At 38.5% G+C, this 15,543-nt stretch overlaps 1 protein-coding gene across 1 annotated transcript; it reads left to right on the top strand.

Annotated features, from left to right (window-relative positions):
* The first annotated feature begins 1,238 nt into the window (after positions 1 to 1,238).
* Positions 1,239 to 2,418, top strand: LOC124595903. The gene is made up of 2 exons (XM_047134813.1): positions 1,239 to 1,456; positions 1,541 to 2,418. The coding sequence occupies exons 1-2, from the start codon at positions 1,255 to 1,257 to the stop codon at positions 2,038 to 2,040; spliced, it is 702 nt and encodes a 233-aa protein (XP_046990769.1). The 5' UTR covers positions 1,239 to 1,254; the 3' UTR covers positions 2,041 to 2,418.
* Positions 2,419 to 15,543: the final 13,125 nt, after the last annotated feature.

The following is a 15,543-nucleotide window of genomic DNA, read 5'->3' as shown; positions in this document are numbered from 1 at the left end:
CCTCTGTTGAAACTTCAAAGGTACTTACAAATAAGCCTGTATTTGAAATATCTGACATTTTGTCTAGTAAGGTGTAAAAGTTGGTGACCTTAGAGTATCTAGAGTTGGTCTAGTCTCAGATTTTTTGCTATCACATCTAAATTAACATCACTAATGATAAAGATTCTGTTAATCTTATATCTACTGTAAGTAACAATAGTGACGGATTATCCATGCACTCCATAAAAACGTTAAAGCCAATTTTGGGGAAATAGTAAACACACATTATTAGAGACCGGATTATATGCATTTGCATATTTTCACCGGTTATTGCATATTTTAACTAAAAACTAGTGATAATGCATATTTTCCATTTAAGTTTACACTATTTTAAAAATTTAGACGGGCGGTATCTAGCTTGATCTAGTTTTGATTGCTCACAGATTGACCGCAACCTTGAAATGTGTGTAATCGCTAACCGAGAGGCCACTGCCTAGCACAATCATTACCAAAGAGGAACAGGAACATTCAGAGTTAATGCTCCTGCACCCGCACTCCCGGTTAATTCCCCTGCTATCATACCGTATACGCGTCGGCAAGAATTAAATTTAAACTATGCAAGCTTTTATTCACACGTCCATTGTTTCAGTTTAGCTTTCTATTTACTTGTACACTGTTGAACGTGTTTACGGCGTGTAGTGTGTAATGTGTTGTGCGCCATGCCGCCCGAAAAAAGAAACGTCGTTTCACGGATAGCTGACCAACCTCGAACATTTACACAGATGGAATTGTTTTATATTGTAGATTTTGCAAGAAAAACGTTTTGTGGAAGAAAACGAAAAGTTTCAAATAGACCAGCATGTCAAGACAAGTCTTCATATCGCAGGGATGCAAATGAAAGGACCACGACAACTTCTGACATCAAGTTGCTGTAGCGGGGGTTTACCCAAAGATAACCAAAAAAGTCGGTTTAACATGGATCTTTGTGAACATTCACAGCAAGCAATATTCCTCTTCAGAAACATACAAACCCTATCCTCAAAGGCTTCCTGCGCAAATATTATTAACACATTCCGGTCGTTGCCCGTAGAAACTACGAGCGCGCATTTATTGCTGTAACAGTCGGCGCTCGGAGATTCTCCGAGCGCCGCCTTCTCGATTATTATTTCAGGTTGCGGCGCATTATATCCGTGCAGTGACATCTGGAGTTGAGTGTTTCGGTCTTGTAGTACATCGGACGACCGCTGGATGGTGTTCCTGCATCCTCTAAGCGCTATGTCACTCAAAAAAGGCGCCAAAACAATTCCCGCGCATTCACTCTTGCAGTGTGCTTATGTAGTTGTCTTTATCGCAAACGTTTGTCGTAAAATGGGGGACAGTTTGACTGAAGAGGAAATTCTGAGGCTGCTGGAAGAATCTGGATCTGAAATTGACGATGATGGATTTCAAACTGAAAATAGTTCTTCTGAAATAGATGGTAATTATAATGGTCAGTCATTGTGTTTACGAATCACAATTATAATCTCGGCAGTTTCACTGACTTATGTCATTTATTTCGAAGGTAACAACGAGTGGTCCGAAAATGAAAATGAGCCATCAGACGTATTAGAAGAGTGTGAAGCTCCCATTCAAAAAGGCAGAGGCAGAATACAACAACAGCAGTCCCAAAACAACGTTGTTGAATGGGTAAATGACGATGTCCTACAACAATTACCGCTCTTTGAAGGCGTAAGTAATGTCTTGGCACCTTTGAGCGCCGAAAGCACTGAATTTGACTGTTGGAGCGTCTTTATTGACGCAAATGTCATCAAAAATATAAAGACAGAAACAAACCGCTACGCTGCAGCAACAATTTCCAAATTGCGGATGCAAAATAAAATAACTTCCAGGTCGCTTTGGGCCAATTGGTCTGCTGTGAAGCTACATGAGATGTATCAGTTTTTTGCTATAATTATTCACATGTGCCTTGTACACAAACCAAATATTACGGACTATTGGAGCAATGACCTAATGCTAGATTCCTCCTTACCTGCAAAAATCATGAAAAAGAGACAGATTTAGGTCAATTTACTTTATGCTTCACGTAAATAACAACGACAATTATGTACGAAGGGGTCAACCAAACCATGATCCTATACACAAAATCCGACCTTTTTTTGATAACTTTGTACTGAAAAGCAAGAACAGTTTTTCTCCTGGCGAGAATCTCACAGTTGATGAAGGTTTATGTCCATTCAGAGGGAGAATTCGATTTCGAGTATATATCAAGAACAAACCGAGCAGGTATGGTATAAAATTTTTCATTCTAAGTGATTCAGCAACAGGATATGTTTTGAACTGTGAAGTGTACACCGGTGCAGGTGAAAAAGACAACAGTGCAGATTCAGTGGTGCTACGTTTGTGCAACAGTTATCTACGTAAGGGTCATACATTGTACATGGACCGCTTTTATACTTCTGTAAAATAATTTGAAAAGTTGTTTGATGAGGGCACATCTGCTGTTGGCACAGTAATGAGAAACAGAAGAGGCCTACCACAGGAATTCAAACAGAATAAACTAAGAAGAGGTGAAATCGTATTCAAGAGAAAAAATTCCGTGCTAGCACTTCACTGGAAAGATACTAGGGATGTGTTTGCCCTTTCTACCAAACATAGAATGACAAGTAGTGTTACTAAGACAAAATCCAAGGCTGGAATGGTAGAAAAACTGAAGCCTGATCTCATACTTGATTATAATAAAAATAAAACTGGTGTTGATCATGGAGATCAGCTGGTGACCTACTATTATTTTCAACGACGAACAATGAAATGGTGGAAAAAGGTATTTTTTCATGTATTTATGATGTGCGTGGTCAATTCTTACATTCTGTACAAGAAACTTCGGCCTGTCTCTCACAAACGAACCAGCTTGTTTACTTTTATGGTGAACCTGGGAAAACAAATACTGGAGAAATCCGGCGAAGTTTTCAACGAAAATGAAAAGCAGGGTTCAGCAGCAAACAGGCTAACAGCAAGGCATTTCCCCACTCACGTCCCATCGACAACAAGCAAGAAATATGCATCAAGATATTGCATTGTTTGCTCTGAGAAGGGCGCACGGAGTACTGGCAAACGAGTGAGAAGGGAGACGAGATGGTGGTGTGAAGAATGTAATGTAGGATTGTGTCTACCTGACTGTTTCAAGCAATATCACACAAAGACAAATTTTACTCAATGAAAAGAGTTGTAAAAATTCAATGAAATAATTTTGTACATTTATTTTATAATAAATTCTGATTTCTTGCAATTTCAAACTTTTTTTCTACCTCTGAATCATCTCATTTTCAAAATATAATAATTCTGTAAATATATGATATCTTACAAAAAACTTTAAACAAATGTTTAGATATAGGATGATAACCATCAGTTAAAAGGTTTTGCTTTCCTTCATTACCTTTTGGTCAGGAGCCATGTAAAAAAGGCGCAAAAGTCTACGACTTCTGAGGGATTGCAGTAGTATCTGTGGCCCGACTGCAATGTGTTAAACCAAAATATACCAGATGAATAAACATTGCGTAAAAATTACATACCAACAATATACGTAAATGTTCTGGAAGAAATATGTAATCAACTCAAGAACAGCATTATCTGGATTTCAGTTGACAAAACTACAGACACTTTTGGCTGTTACATTGCAAATTTTGTTGTTGGTGCTTTAAAAGAAGAGCCTTGTTCTTCCTATTTAACGGTCTGCAGAGAACTTGAAAAGTAAATCATTCTACAATCACCGTATTTGTGAATGAATGACACATGTCCTGTGACTAATTATCATCTTTCATCATCTGAGATTTTTTGTAGCCAATGTTGTATAGCCAGTTAGAGAGTAATCCCAGCAAAATCGATATTGATCATCTTCAGTGCTTTAGCATACAAATTAAAGCTCGTAGGCACTGGTGTCTAGTTATTAGCAGTAACAGAAGCTATGAAACTATCTGCCTATGAGCTTTAATTTGTACGCTAAAGCACTGAAGATGATCATTATGTGATCGAAAATCAATTTTGCTGCTAATAAATCAACAAAATTACGGCCAACGCTGACCTTCATTCTAATTTTATTTAACATATGGTCGTTGTGCACACAGCACTCTATGGAGCCGCCAATCAATAAAGCTACATTCCTCTTCCTTAAGCTAGTAACCATTCAGAGACAATATTTCACACCATACTTTTTCTCAGAATATATCCAATTCTGGGAGTTTATTTTCAACAGTATTATGAAAAGGACAGATAGCTACTCTCCATGTACAGGAGACGCTGAGTCACATCTAGGCACAATTAAAGAAATGCTAAACTGTGCTAAACTGTACGCTTTCAGCTAAGAAGCCTTCTTCTGAAATAGAAAAAAACACACACTCATTCACATAAGCACAATTCACACACACACGACCACAATCTCTGGCCACTGTGGCTGGAGTATGGACTGCAACTGATGGGAGAAACAATCTGGCATGAGTGGTGGGGTAAGGTGTAGGCATGCAGCAGGGAGGCAGATAGCATGCCAGGGGTGGGGGTAGGTGTAGTGCTGCATGTGGGAGCATGCAGGGACATGATGGGGACAGGGTAGGGCTGCTAGAGAGGAGGGGGAGCAAGTGGAATAGAAAAGGAGAGAAGTACACATATAGAAGTGGAAAAAGACTAGTGGATGCAATACAAGGTTAAGTAGTGCTGGAGTGGTAGCAGGAGATAGGTAGGTGAACAACAGGGCCTAGTAAAGGACAAGGCCAGGGGGTTTGTGGGAATCTAAAATATTTTGCAGGGAGAGTTCCCACCTGCGCAGTTCAGAAAAGCTGATGGTGTAGGCTGTGGAATGTTCATTAAAGTGAAGCTCGTTGCGCAGGGCAGCATGTTCAGCCGCTAGGTGGTCCAGCTGTCTCTTGGTCACTGTTTAACAGTGGCCAACCATTCATCCAGACAGACAGCCTGTTAGTTGTCCTGCCCACATAGAATTGTAGATCACTGGACTGCTTTCACAGGCAGTCCTACCTCTGGCAGAATAGAAAATGCCTGTGACAAGACTGAAGTAGGTGGTGGTTGTGGGAGATTGCATTTAGGCCCATTGGAGTGATATGAGCCATGAGATAGGGGTTGGGAGTAGGGATGGACAAGGATATTGCATAGAAGTGCTGAGCAGTGAACTGCACTGTGGGTGGGGTGGGAAGGACAGAATATAGGACATTCCTCATTTCTGGGCAGGACGACAGGTAGTCGAAACCCTCAAAGAGAATGTGATTCAGTTGCTACAGTCTTCGGTGGTACTCGATCACGAGGAGTGTACTTCTTGTGGCCAGATGGTGGGTATGTGGGAGGTGACTGAAGAGACAAGGCACAGGAGGTCTGTTTCTGTAACATGATTGGGAGGAAATTTCTTTCTTAGACGTAGGTTCAGGTAGAAAAAGGTTGTGGATTCATTGTGCAGTTCAGGTGAGCTTACCATAATTTCTGTAAAGGTTTTATCCTAAATAGCTGTAGTTTCAGAGACAAACATGCATATATAACCTCTACTTTGGCTTGGAAGGCCTCAAGCTGAGTTTATCGAATCTGCTCTTGTCTGCTCAAGACCTGGTCATACATTCACGGATACAGCCAGTCTTAACGGTTAGCCTATAAAAGATTTGGACAATAGGAAAAGGGAGACACGGAAAAATAGTAGGAGAATATGCACACCGGAAAAGGAATCAAAGGGGAAGCCATCTGGCAGATTTTAGTCCAAACCCAGTAAACAAATTCTTTTGAGTACCATTTTCGTACTGAGGTGGTCAATTTTTGTAACCTGGAAACTGGCACAAAGGCCCAGACAGACAGGAACAGCTGTGGGAAGGCATTTTAACACTGTAATACAACAGCAATGACATCAGGGAAAGACCTTTGGAGCCAAGTATTCTGGAGGCACAACCAAATCGGAGGCTGAATGATGGTAATGGGTATATGAATCAAAGTAGGAAAAGGCATCACAATGGGTGCATGAACAAAAGATACAATGGTCATGGTAACCTGCAGTGGTAGAGTAACCGTGACCAAGGGTGCAAGTACAATGAACAACCAGCACAGTGGCAACCAAATATGCTGCCACAATGGGTACACTATTCCAACCAACCTACGAATATGACAGCTGGTTAGAGCAACCAGCAACAATATCCAAATAATACGGCTTATTAGACTACAGCACAGGAAAACAGCTGGCCCAACAATCATAATAATAATCAAAATCATAACATGAGGATAGTGGAAGCGACCGACAACTGTCAACCCCCTATAACCGACGAGTCAAACTAAAACCATCCACAATCTGCTCTCCATTGCTGGCTGTGAGAGGGTATAGTGAGGGCACATTCCACACACAAGACACAAATCTAAAACTGCTGAGGTACTAGAATGGAGTTAACACTGAGGACAAATTAATGAATGTACCTCAGACATGTCAACAAACCAATAAAGATGTTGTGCAGGCCATAATACAAGCAGAAATCTATGGCGTTCCGATCCAGACGATAGTGGACACAGGTGCGTTGACGAACGTCCTGAGTCTAGAATTGCACAAGCACAGGCGCAAACAGCGCACAGTCTCAAGTGATAAGGCACCAGGTGCAAGTTGAGTTCAGGGTGTAAATGAAACCATAAAGAGCTCGTTCTTATTAGTCAAAGGGCTGATACATTCAGGTGCAGGCTTGTGTGGACCAAAAGAATATTGTTGTTGTTGTGGTCTTCAGTCCTGAGACTGGTTTGATGCAGCTCTCCATGCTACTCTATCCTGTGGAAGCCTCTTCATCGCCCAGTACCTACTGCAGCCTACATCCTTCTGAATCTGCTTAGTGTATTCATCTCTTGGTCTCCCTCTATAATTTTTACCCTCCACACTGCCCTCCAGTACTAAATTGGTGATCCCTTGATGCCTCAGAATATGTCCTACCAACCGATCCCTTCTTCTAGTCAAGTTGTGCCACAAACTCCTCTTCTCCCCAATTCTATTCAATACCTCCTCATTAGTTATGTGATCTACCCATCTAATCTTCAGCATTCTTCTGTAGCGCCACATTTCGAAAGCTCCTATTCTCTTCTTGTCTAAACTATTTATCGTCCATGTTTCACTTCCATACATGGCTACACTCCATACAAATACTCTCAGAAACGACTTCCAGACACTTAAACCAATACTCGATGTTAACAAGAATATTATAATGAATTTATAAATGAGAAACCGAAGAAAAAAGGGAACTCATAAATAGTAAAGTGTTGGAATTGGAATATTTGTCGCCTGCAAACTGACTCAGTTGCTAATACAATATGAGAATGTATTTCTCAGAGAGGCCGGGTACTAACATGGGATATACCTACAACACAGTAGTAGTGTCTCATAACATATTTTGCCAGGTAACTACACTGTCTCATGGTCCCCAGAAAGGAGACAGCAATGAAAGAGATATGAAAAATGATGCAATGGGAGATAGTTAAACCATCCTTATCTCTGTATAGGAGCCCGCTTGCTGCATTAGCAAAGGCAGACGGTAGTACACGTCCCGTGCTTGATGCACGAGACATCAATAAAATTATTGTACCTGTGAGAACACGGCCAGAAAACTAGATGAAGAAACACAAATTTTTCGGGATCAAATATTTGACATCTACTGATTTGAGATGGTCCTACTGGCAGATCCCCCTTCCTGAGTCGTCAAAGAAATATACTGCTTTTGTATTTTCTGGGAGAAGCTACCAATTAAAAGTTTTGCCGTTCGGCTTGACTGTCAGCAGAGGAGTTTTTATAACAGCACTAGAAACAGTATTGGGACCCAATCTACTGGGCCGTGTAACACTATAAGTAGATGACTTGTCAATAGCTACTCCCGATTGTGAAAGCCACATTGATACGCTAACCTGAGTACTCAAACTTTTTGCGGAAGTAGGCATAACAGCACAACTGATCCAAGTCAAAATTTGGTAGGGAAAGAGTCAAATTTCTTGGGCATGTCATCTCACCTACAGGTATCATGCCAGATGCAAGGAAAATGAGGGCAATAGAAAATTTTCCTCATCCCAAAACAAAAAAACAATTGAAGGCATTTTTAGGCCTAGTATCTTTTTTTTTTTTTCGATGGTTTATACCAGATCAATTGTTAAATGACACTGCACTCCTTGGTTTGCTGAAGAAAAATGCACCATGGATCCGGAGTGACAAACGTCAGCTTGCATTTGAACACATTATGCAAGCCCTTTTGAATGCTAATTTGTTAGCACACCCAGATATGTCGCAGGAATTTTGCCTTGTGACAGACTCATCCGCTGTAGGGTTGGGAGCTTGTTGATGAAAAGGAGGGTGCAAAAGAGATAAAAATAATTGGGTTTACAAGTTGTGTGTTATCAAGTTGTGAATGCTCTTATACTGTTACAGAAATTGAAGCCCTGGCAGTGGCGATGAAAAAGTTTTGATACTATGTGTATGGAAAGCTTTTTATTGACGTGTAAATTAATGCATGATAAGACTAACTAGGTAGGTATTTGCGCTCCAGGAGTACCAATTCCAAATAATGTATATCAAAGGAAATGACAATGTAATCCCAGATCCTTTATCACGTTTGCCACAAGGGTTGCTTAGATTAACAGCTATGCTGGAACAGATGTCTGAATACAAGATTTCGATACTTCCTGCAAGCATGTAGATGCCAAGGTTACAGGATGACGATCCTGTGCTAGGAAAAGTTAAACAAGAACTCCAAGCTTCTGAAACAAGTGGAGTAGGCAGCAAATATTGTGTGCAAAATGAAATATTATACTACCGAAATGATACTAATCATGAATTATGGTGTATATGTGTGCCAGGTATATGCATTTCAGACTTAATATGACACATACACCTGTCATGGGGGCACGTAGGAATTGAAAAACGCAGAGCCCTTCTAGCAAGACTTTGTTACTTTAGTAATGTGAAGAGAGTGGTTCAGAGCATAGTAAGAACATGTGTAGTTTGTCAGAAGGTGAAACATATCAATCTGCCCACTATAAGTTAATTGCATCCAACAGTACCTACTAAACCATTGTGTTTAATTTAAGAGGATATACAAGGACTGCTGCGTACCACGAGAGGAGGTGTGAAATATATCTTTGCAGTATATGATGCTTTTTCCAAATTCTTAAAACTATATCCAGTAAAAACCTCAACTGCTACACCCCTCATTCGAAAACTACAGACAGACTACTTTGTGAAAATTGGCAAACCTCACACTATAGTCTCACTCACGAGGGTAAAAATGGAAGAATATCAAGCACCTTGAGAGTAGTGTGACTGAGCACGCATTTAAAGAATTAAACCAGTTTGTGCGCTGTTATATTCCTAATCTTTATACAAAGTGCGTGGTGCGTGGACTATGTTGCAGCTTTTGAGAAGCTACACAATAACTTGCCACACACTGTGACAGGATAGATGTCAACAGAAGTCATATATGGTAAAAATGGGACTGACAGTTGGCTGTCATCATTGCCAACTTTATTGCCACAAAATAAATCGCACGACCAAATAATCGCTGAGGCTTTAAGCAATTTAACAAAGCACGCAGAAAGGAGAAGGAAAAAACATAATGAATGGATTAAGAAAGTAACATGAATTGGGTGACTTGGTTTTACTGAGACACACCCTAACTCTTTACTTTTGGTGAAGAAAGATAAGAACCACTTAATAATGAACAATTTGTCATACATAACTTCACATTCACCAATATCACTGCAAAAATCAAACATACCCTACTGTATTACTGAGGTCTTGGAATATGTAATAATTCAATAACAATGAAAATGGGTTAGTCTATCACTCCGCCAAGGTTTTCACCCAGGGTTTCCCTCAGGCCTTGCCAAATTGGGAGTGAATAGCCACAATCCCTGGGAATTGGCAAAATCTTAAGACTACCCCATATATAAGTGCCTGTGAGCACAATTTTGAGCTGCAACAGCGAAAGTAAGATTACAACCTAGGTACAGCAATATGGTTACACTATTTCACAAAACCAAGCCACAGAAGATTTATACACTGTAATATCACTGCCTGTGTATGTAATGTTTATATTATTTAAATACTGTGTCATTTCATGTTTTGTCTAAATGACTACGAATGTAAGTGAAATCCAAAAGAAATGGTAAACTTGACGAGATGTTGAAACTGTTACTAAAGCGCAAACAGTAATGGCTTTACGAAGAGTGCGAGTGTTGTGGATGCACGGAAGGAAATATTAGTGACAAACAATTTAAAAAAAAATTTATGTGCCATGAACATTTCCAGGGACGTTGTGCCATTCCAGCAACACTGAGGAGTGTATCTTGCGATGAAATAAATGTAAACGAACCTTTTGTGTTTCACCAACCGCATAGATGGCGTAAAATTTTCCTGTTTCACAGCAAATATTAAATTTAATCTTAGTATCAAGGAATGAACTCCTTAAACATAATAATTTATATGCAATTAATAAGGGAGAACAACACTCCTAGATTGTTGACTCTCCCCCTCTCTTGTCACTTGTTTCTATTAATAGAAAGCAGACATATTGTACCATGAAAATAATGTAAGCATTTGTACTGTTAACTTTGATAATATAGTATGTTAAAGTTTATATGAGTTATTTTGATGTACAGTGAGCCCTCTGTCTTGTTACTTGCACTGAATTAATTTTTCTTAAGACGTTTACAGCTCCATAATTTTAGCGACCGCTGCTTCAATGGATGCCATTACGCATCAACCTAAAAAGCGAAATCATAGCGGAAGCACAGAGATCACTCGCTTTAACATTAAAGGTTGTTAAATTTTAACATTTTTTTTTCAGCACTGAACCACAGTGGAGAGCAACATTAGTTTTAAGATTTTACTTTTCAGCTTATGCCAAGAGCCAGGATTCGACTACAACAGCCTGGATATGGGGTAAGAGGAGCATTCTTCAAGTGTTGTGTGGGTCCACAATAATTTTAATATTTGAGTCCATACTCTAAAAGTACAAATATGGCGATGCTAATTATAATACTGTTATATTTTCATTTTCAAGTAATTTTCTTGGAAGTAAATCAGTCCATTATGTTTGATGATTTACTGCTCAGTTGCGAGTTACGTAAAAGTGAAACCGATTTTGAAATAATTTTCTAAGATAGTTAAATAACTCAAAAGTCAAAATTCAAAGCATATATTTAAATCTCTTTGAAAGATAAGATTTCAAGTAAAAATTGTTTAACAATTTTTGCATATTGGACCACACAATTACACTCATGCATGTTTTTGAAGATGAGAAAAACATAAATAAATAAATATACTACTCCTGAAGACCCACTTCAACATGAAACAGCTTCCATTCTGCACTGTGTGGATGACAGAATATTCGTATTGTGGGACTACATAACTATAGGTGGCAGATAAAGTAAATATAGACAAGTATACCGATACAAAGACAGTAAAAGCACAGATTTATTGATGACACAATCTTTATTCTGGAATAGTTACTGTAGAACTTAAGTTATATGTGCGTCACTGGCATTTATAAATTTCATGTTTTCAGTAATATTAATCTGACTGTTGCAAACAAGAACCTAATGATCAGCTCCTGTTAAGAGCAATCAATCAATCAATCAATCAAACTGCACAGAATTTACATGTGATATCTGACATCAGCAATAGCACGTGGTAACAGAACAGTAAAATTAGTTTATTGCCACATTGGTGTACATAAATAGATAAGTTGATGACTTAACTATGATACAGTTAATGACGCAAGTTACAATAAATTTTGATGAATAACACAAACCCGAATACATGACATGAAACAACAACACTGTACACTTATGAATATCTCGTTATTTATGCAGATTTGTTTTGCACCACAACTTAAGCATTTTAAGGATACTATATTTTAGCACGTATTTTGGGTACCAATCTTCATAGAATCAGCACTTAAGACTTAATTTTCTTGTTTCATTAGCATGCACACAATGTCATATATTAATACATTATGAGTAACTTTTAACACAGTTTCTGATTTGAATTTGTGATGTCAGAAGCCAGGGAGGTGAGTCCATAAAAAGTTCAGAAAGGCCATTGCACAGGTAGTTGTGATCATTGGACATTTAACACGGAAGCCTGGTGGCAACGTGTGGTTTTGGTTTGGTGGAAGTGGCGATTGAGTTTTGTGTGATAGCCAGCACCTGTTCAACACTAGCCTGAGCAGAGAATTGGCCATATTAACGGATCACGTAGATGTTATACAGCTATTTAATTTAATTGATATTGTGAGTTATGCTGAGAATTGCAACTGATTCAATCAGTGACCTTGGACAATGGAACGCTAGGGGAATATTATCGCTTCACTGAGAAAGTGGACATGTGAACTGGATTCATGTCTATAATAAAATGAAATGAGCCTATTTTGCTGTGTGGCTGCTTTGATATGGCTTAGGCTCCCTCATCTCAAAGGAATTGATAGTTAAGCTAACTTTAATTGACACATAGATGATCCTGTGTGTCGTGTAAATCGATTTTTTTTAACTGGTCAGCATCTGTTGCGATTTCAGAACTTCCAGCAGGGCATTGCAAACTTACAAGATCACAGCGTAAGTCTTTAGATTGACACTCTCCACAATTTATTACTTGTAAACTGCAGATTAAAACTGAATAAATTGCAGAAAGGTAGAAAAGAAATGAAATGAGACCTGGAGAAATTTAAAGAACCAGATGTTGTTAAAGGGAGTTTTATAAACTCACATTGTAAGTATTTTATTTTTAAATATAATCTACACCGGTTGAAAATGTAAATTTTTTTTATATGTATTACTTCAAGATCTAATACAATCAATTTTTTGCATAGTAGGCTGTGGATTGCTTTGTTATAAATGTCATATCCAGAAAAGGATGGGCACCAGGTTGAGGAAGATGAAATAAAGTTTGAGAGACAAGAAACTTTCTGATGGTAAAACCTTAAAGAGGCAGGCTGATAGACAAAATGATTCATGAACTACAGCAGTATTATGGGAGGACCATTAGAAATAATATTTAGGATTTGTTGAATGAAGAAGGCAGTATGAACAACGTTCTTCCACAGATCGTCAACTGATGAAAAACCAGTACACCACCTTTTCCCTCCTGGACCTGAGTCATGGTGCAATAACCGCAATGCCAGTACTCAAACAGTTCATACAGCCATAAACATTCCATCATCACAGCAGCAGTCATGGATATCATAAAACCTATTTACAGAGACCTGGCAAATTCTGAATTACGGAAGGAGTGTCTGCATGGTCAGACACAGAATCCCAATGAGTCGTTCAATAATTCTTATATGAACTCGCTTACCAAAAAATGTTCTTGTTGGAATGAAGACACTAGAGTGGGGGGGTCAGTGATGCTGTTATTGCTTTTAAGGATGGCAACATTGGTAGGGTGAAAGTGCTACAGCATGTGGGAATTAATCATGGAAGAAACTGTATCTAAGGAGTCCAGAAGGAAGAAAAAGCTTGGAAAAAGATCAAGAGGATGATATACAGTATGGTGCAGGGTGCTTCTGAGTAACTAAAAATAAAAAATTAATATATGCTTAAGTGAGTTACAGTCTTTTGAAACTTAAGAAGCTGTTCCTGAAAATTTACATTTTCTGTTGCATTTCACCCTAAATCTCAGAATCCACTTCCGAGTATAGTATTCAAATGTTCAAGGAGTAAAAACATACATATCCTGAGTCTAAAAGAAGAACATAATGTTACGTATAACTAAAATTATTTAAGATAACAAACAAAACCAAGTACACAAAATTTTAACTGTGCGATTAAAAAAATGTATTTCCAAAAGCAGTGGCTGAAATGCGATTATTGTAGTTCAGTAGACTCAGAACATAAAGTTTAATCTCCTGTAAAAGTTTCATGTCAATGGCAACAGTGGTTCCTGAAATACAGGGAAGTCAAGTCACTAAATTTAACATTGTCGGGGTAGGACATTCCAACTCCCCTTTAGTTTCAAAGGTAGCTTTAAGCAACGGTTGATTGAAACTGAGGGAAGAAACAGAACAGAGATGAATAGGTAACTTTGACAGATGAAATGATGAAAGCAGCAGAGCATCAAATAGCTAAAAGGGGAACATCTATTATCAATTCTTGGATAGCAAAAGGAGATGCTGATTTTAATTAATTGATGAAAAAACAGCAAATGAAGCACATGAAAGAGAATACATACATCTAAGAATAAGACTGAAAGAGAGTGTAAAATGGCTAAGCAGGAATGGCTGGAGGACAAAGGCTGTAGAAGCATGTATAGTTACTTAAAAGATAGATCCCATTAAAGATACCTTTGGAGAAAAGAGAAACAGCTCTGCGAGTATCAGAGCTGGGGTAGCAAGCCAGTACTGAGCAAATAAGGGAAACATGGAAGTAATATATAGAGCTACACAAGGGAAACGAATTTGTAAACAATACAGAAGAGGAAGAGGCAGTAGATGAGGATGCAATGGGAAATATGAAATTGTGAGAAGAATTTAACAGAGCACTGAAAGACCTAATTCGAAACGAGGTCCCTGGAGTAGATTCTCTCAGAATTATTGTGACAGGTATTTGGGTAAGCCACCCACGGCAAAACTATTCCACCTGTTAAGCAAGATATACGACACAGCTTAATACCTCAGATTTCAAGACTGATATAATCATTCGAATTACAAAGAAGGCTAATGCTCACAGGTGTGAATATTATAAAAAATGTCAATTTAAGTAAGTCACTGTTACAAATACTAACATGAATTGCTTACAGAAGAATGGAAAAACTGGTAGAAGCCAAACTCGGGGAAGCCCAGTTTAGGTTATGGAGAAATGAAGGAACACAGAAGAAGCAAGAAAGACACGACTTAGAAGATGGACTGAAGAAGACAAACCTTCATTTATAGCATTTGTAGATGTAGAGAGAACTTTTGACAGTGTTGACCGGAATACACTCTTTGAAATTCTGAACATAGCAATGATAAAATACAGGGAGCTAAAGATTAGCTAGAACTTGTACAAAAACCAGACTGCAGTTATGAGTCAGAGGAATTGGAAAGGACGTAGTAGTTGGTAAAGGAATAAGACAGATTTGTAGCCTATTGCTGATCTGAATCCGTACACTGCAGAAGCAGTAAAGGGAACCAAGGGGAAATTTGGAAAGGGGAATCAAAATTCTGGGAGAAGAGCAATGAGGTTATAAGAGCAACATCAACAGTAGAAAAAAGAAGGGGTAATGCAACATTGTTAAATTAAATCAGGTGATGGTGAGGAATTTGATTAGGAAATAAAGACACTAACACAGTTGAGTTTTGATATTTGGTCAGCAAAGTAACTGATGATGGCCAAGTAGAGAGGAATAAAAAGCAGACTACTAATAGCAACAAAGCCATTTCTAATAAAGAGAATCTGTTTACAACAAATATAAATTTAAGTGTTGAAAAGTATTTTTTGAAGGCTTTTGGAGAATAACCTTGTATGGGAGTGAAACATGGACAGTAAACAGTTCAGACAAGAAGAAAACAAGAGGCCCTTAAAATGTTGTGTTACAGA

This window comes from Schistocerca americana, chromosome 2, assembly GCF_021461395.2.
Source record: "Schistocerca americana isolate TAMUIC-IGC-003095 chromosome 2, iqSchAmer2.1, whole genome shotgun sequence".
NCBI lineage: Eukaryota > Metazoa > Arthropoda > Insecta > Orthoptera > Acrididae > Schistocerca > Schistocerca americana.
This window is presented reverse-complemented; position numbering and strand designations above follow the sequence as displayed.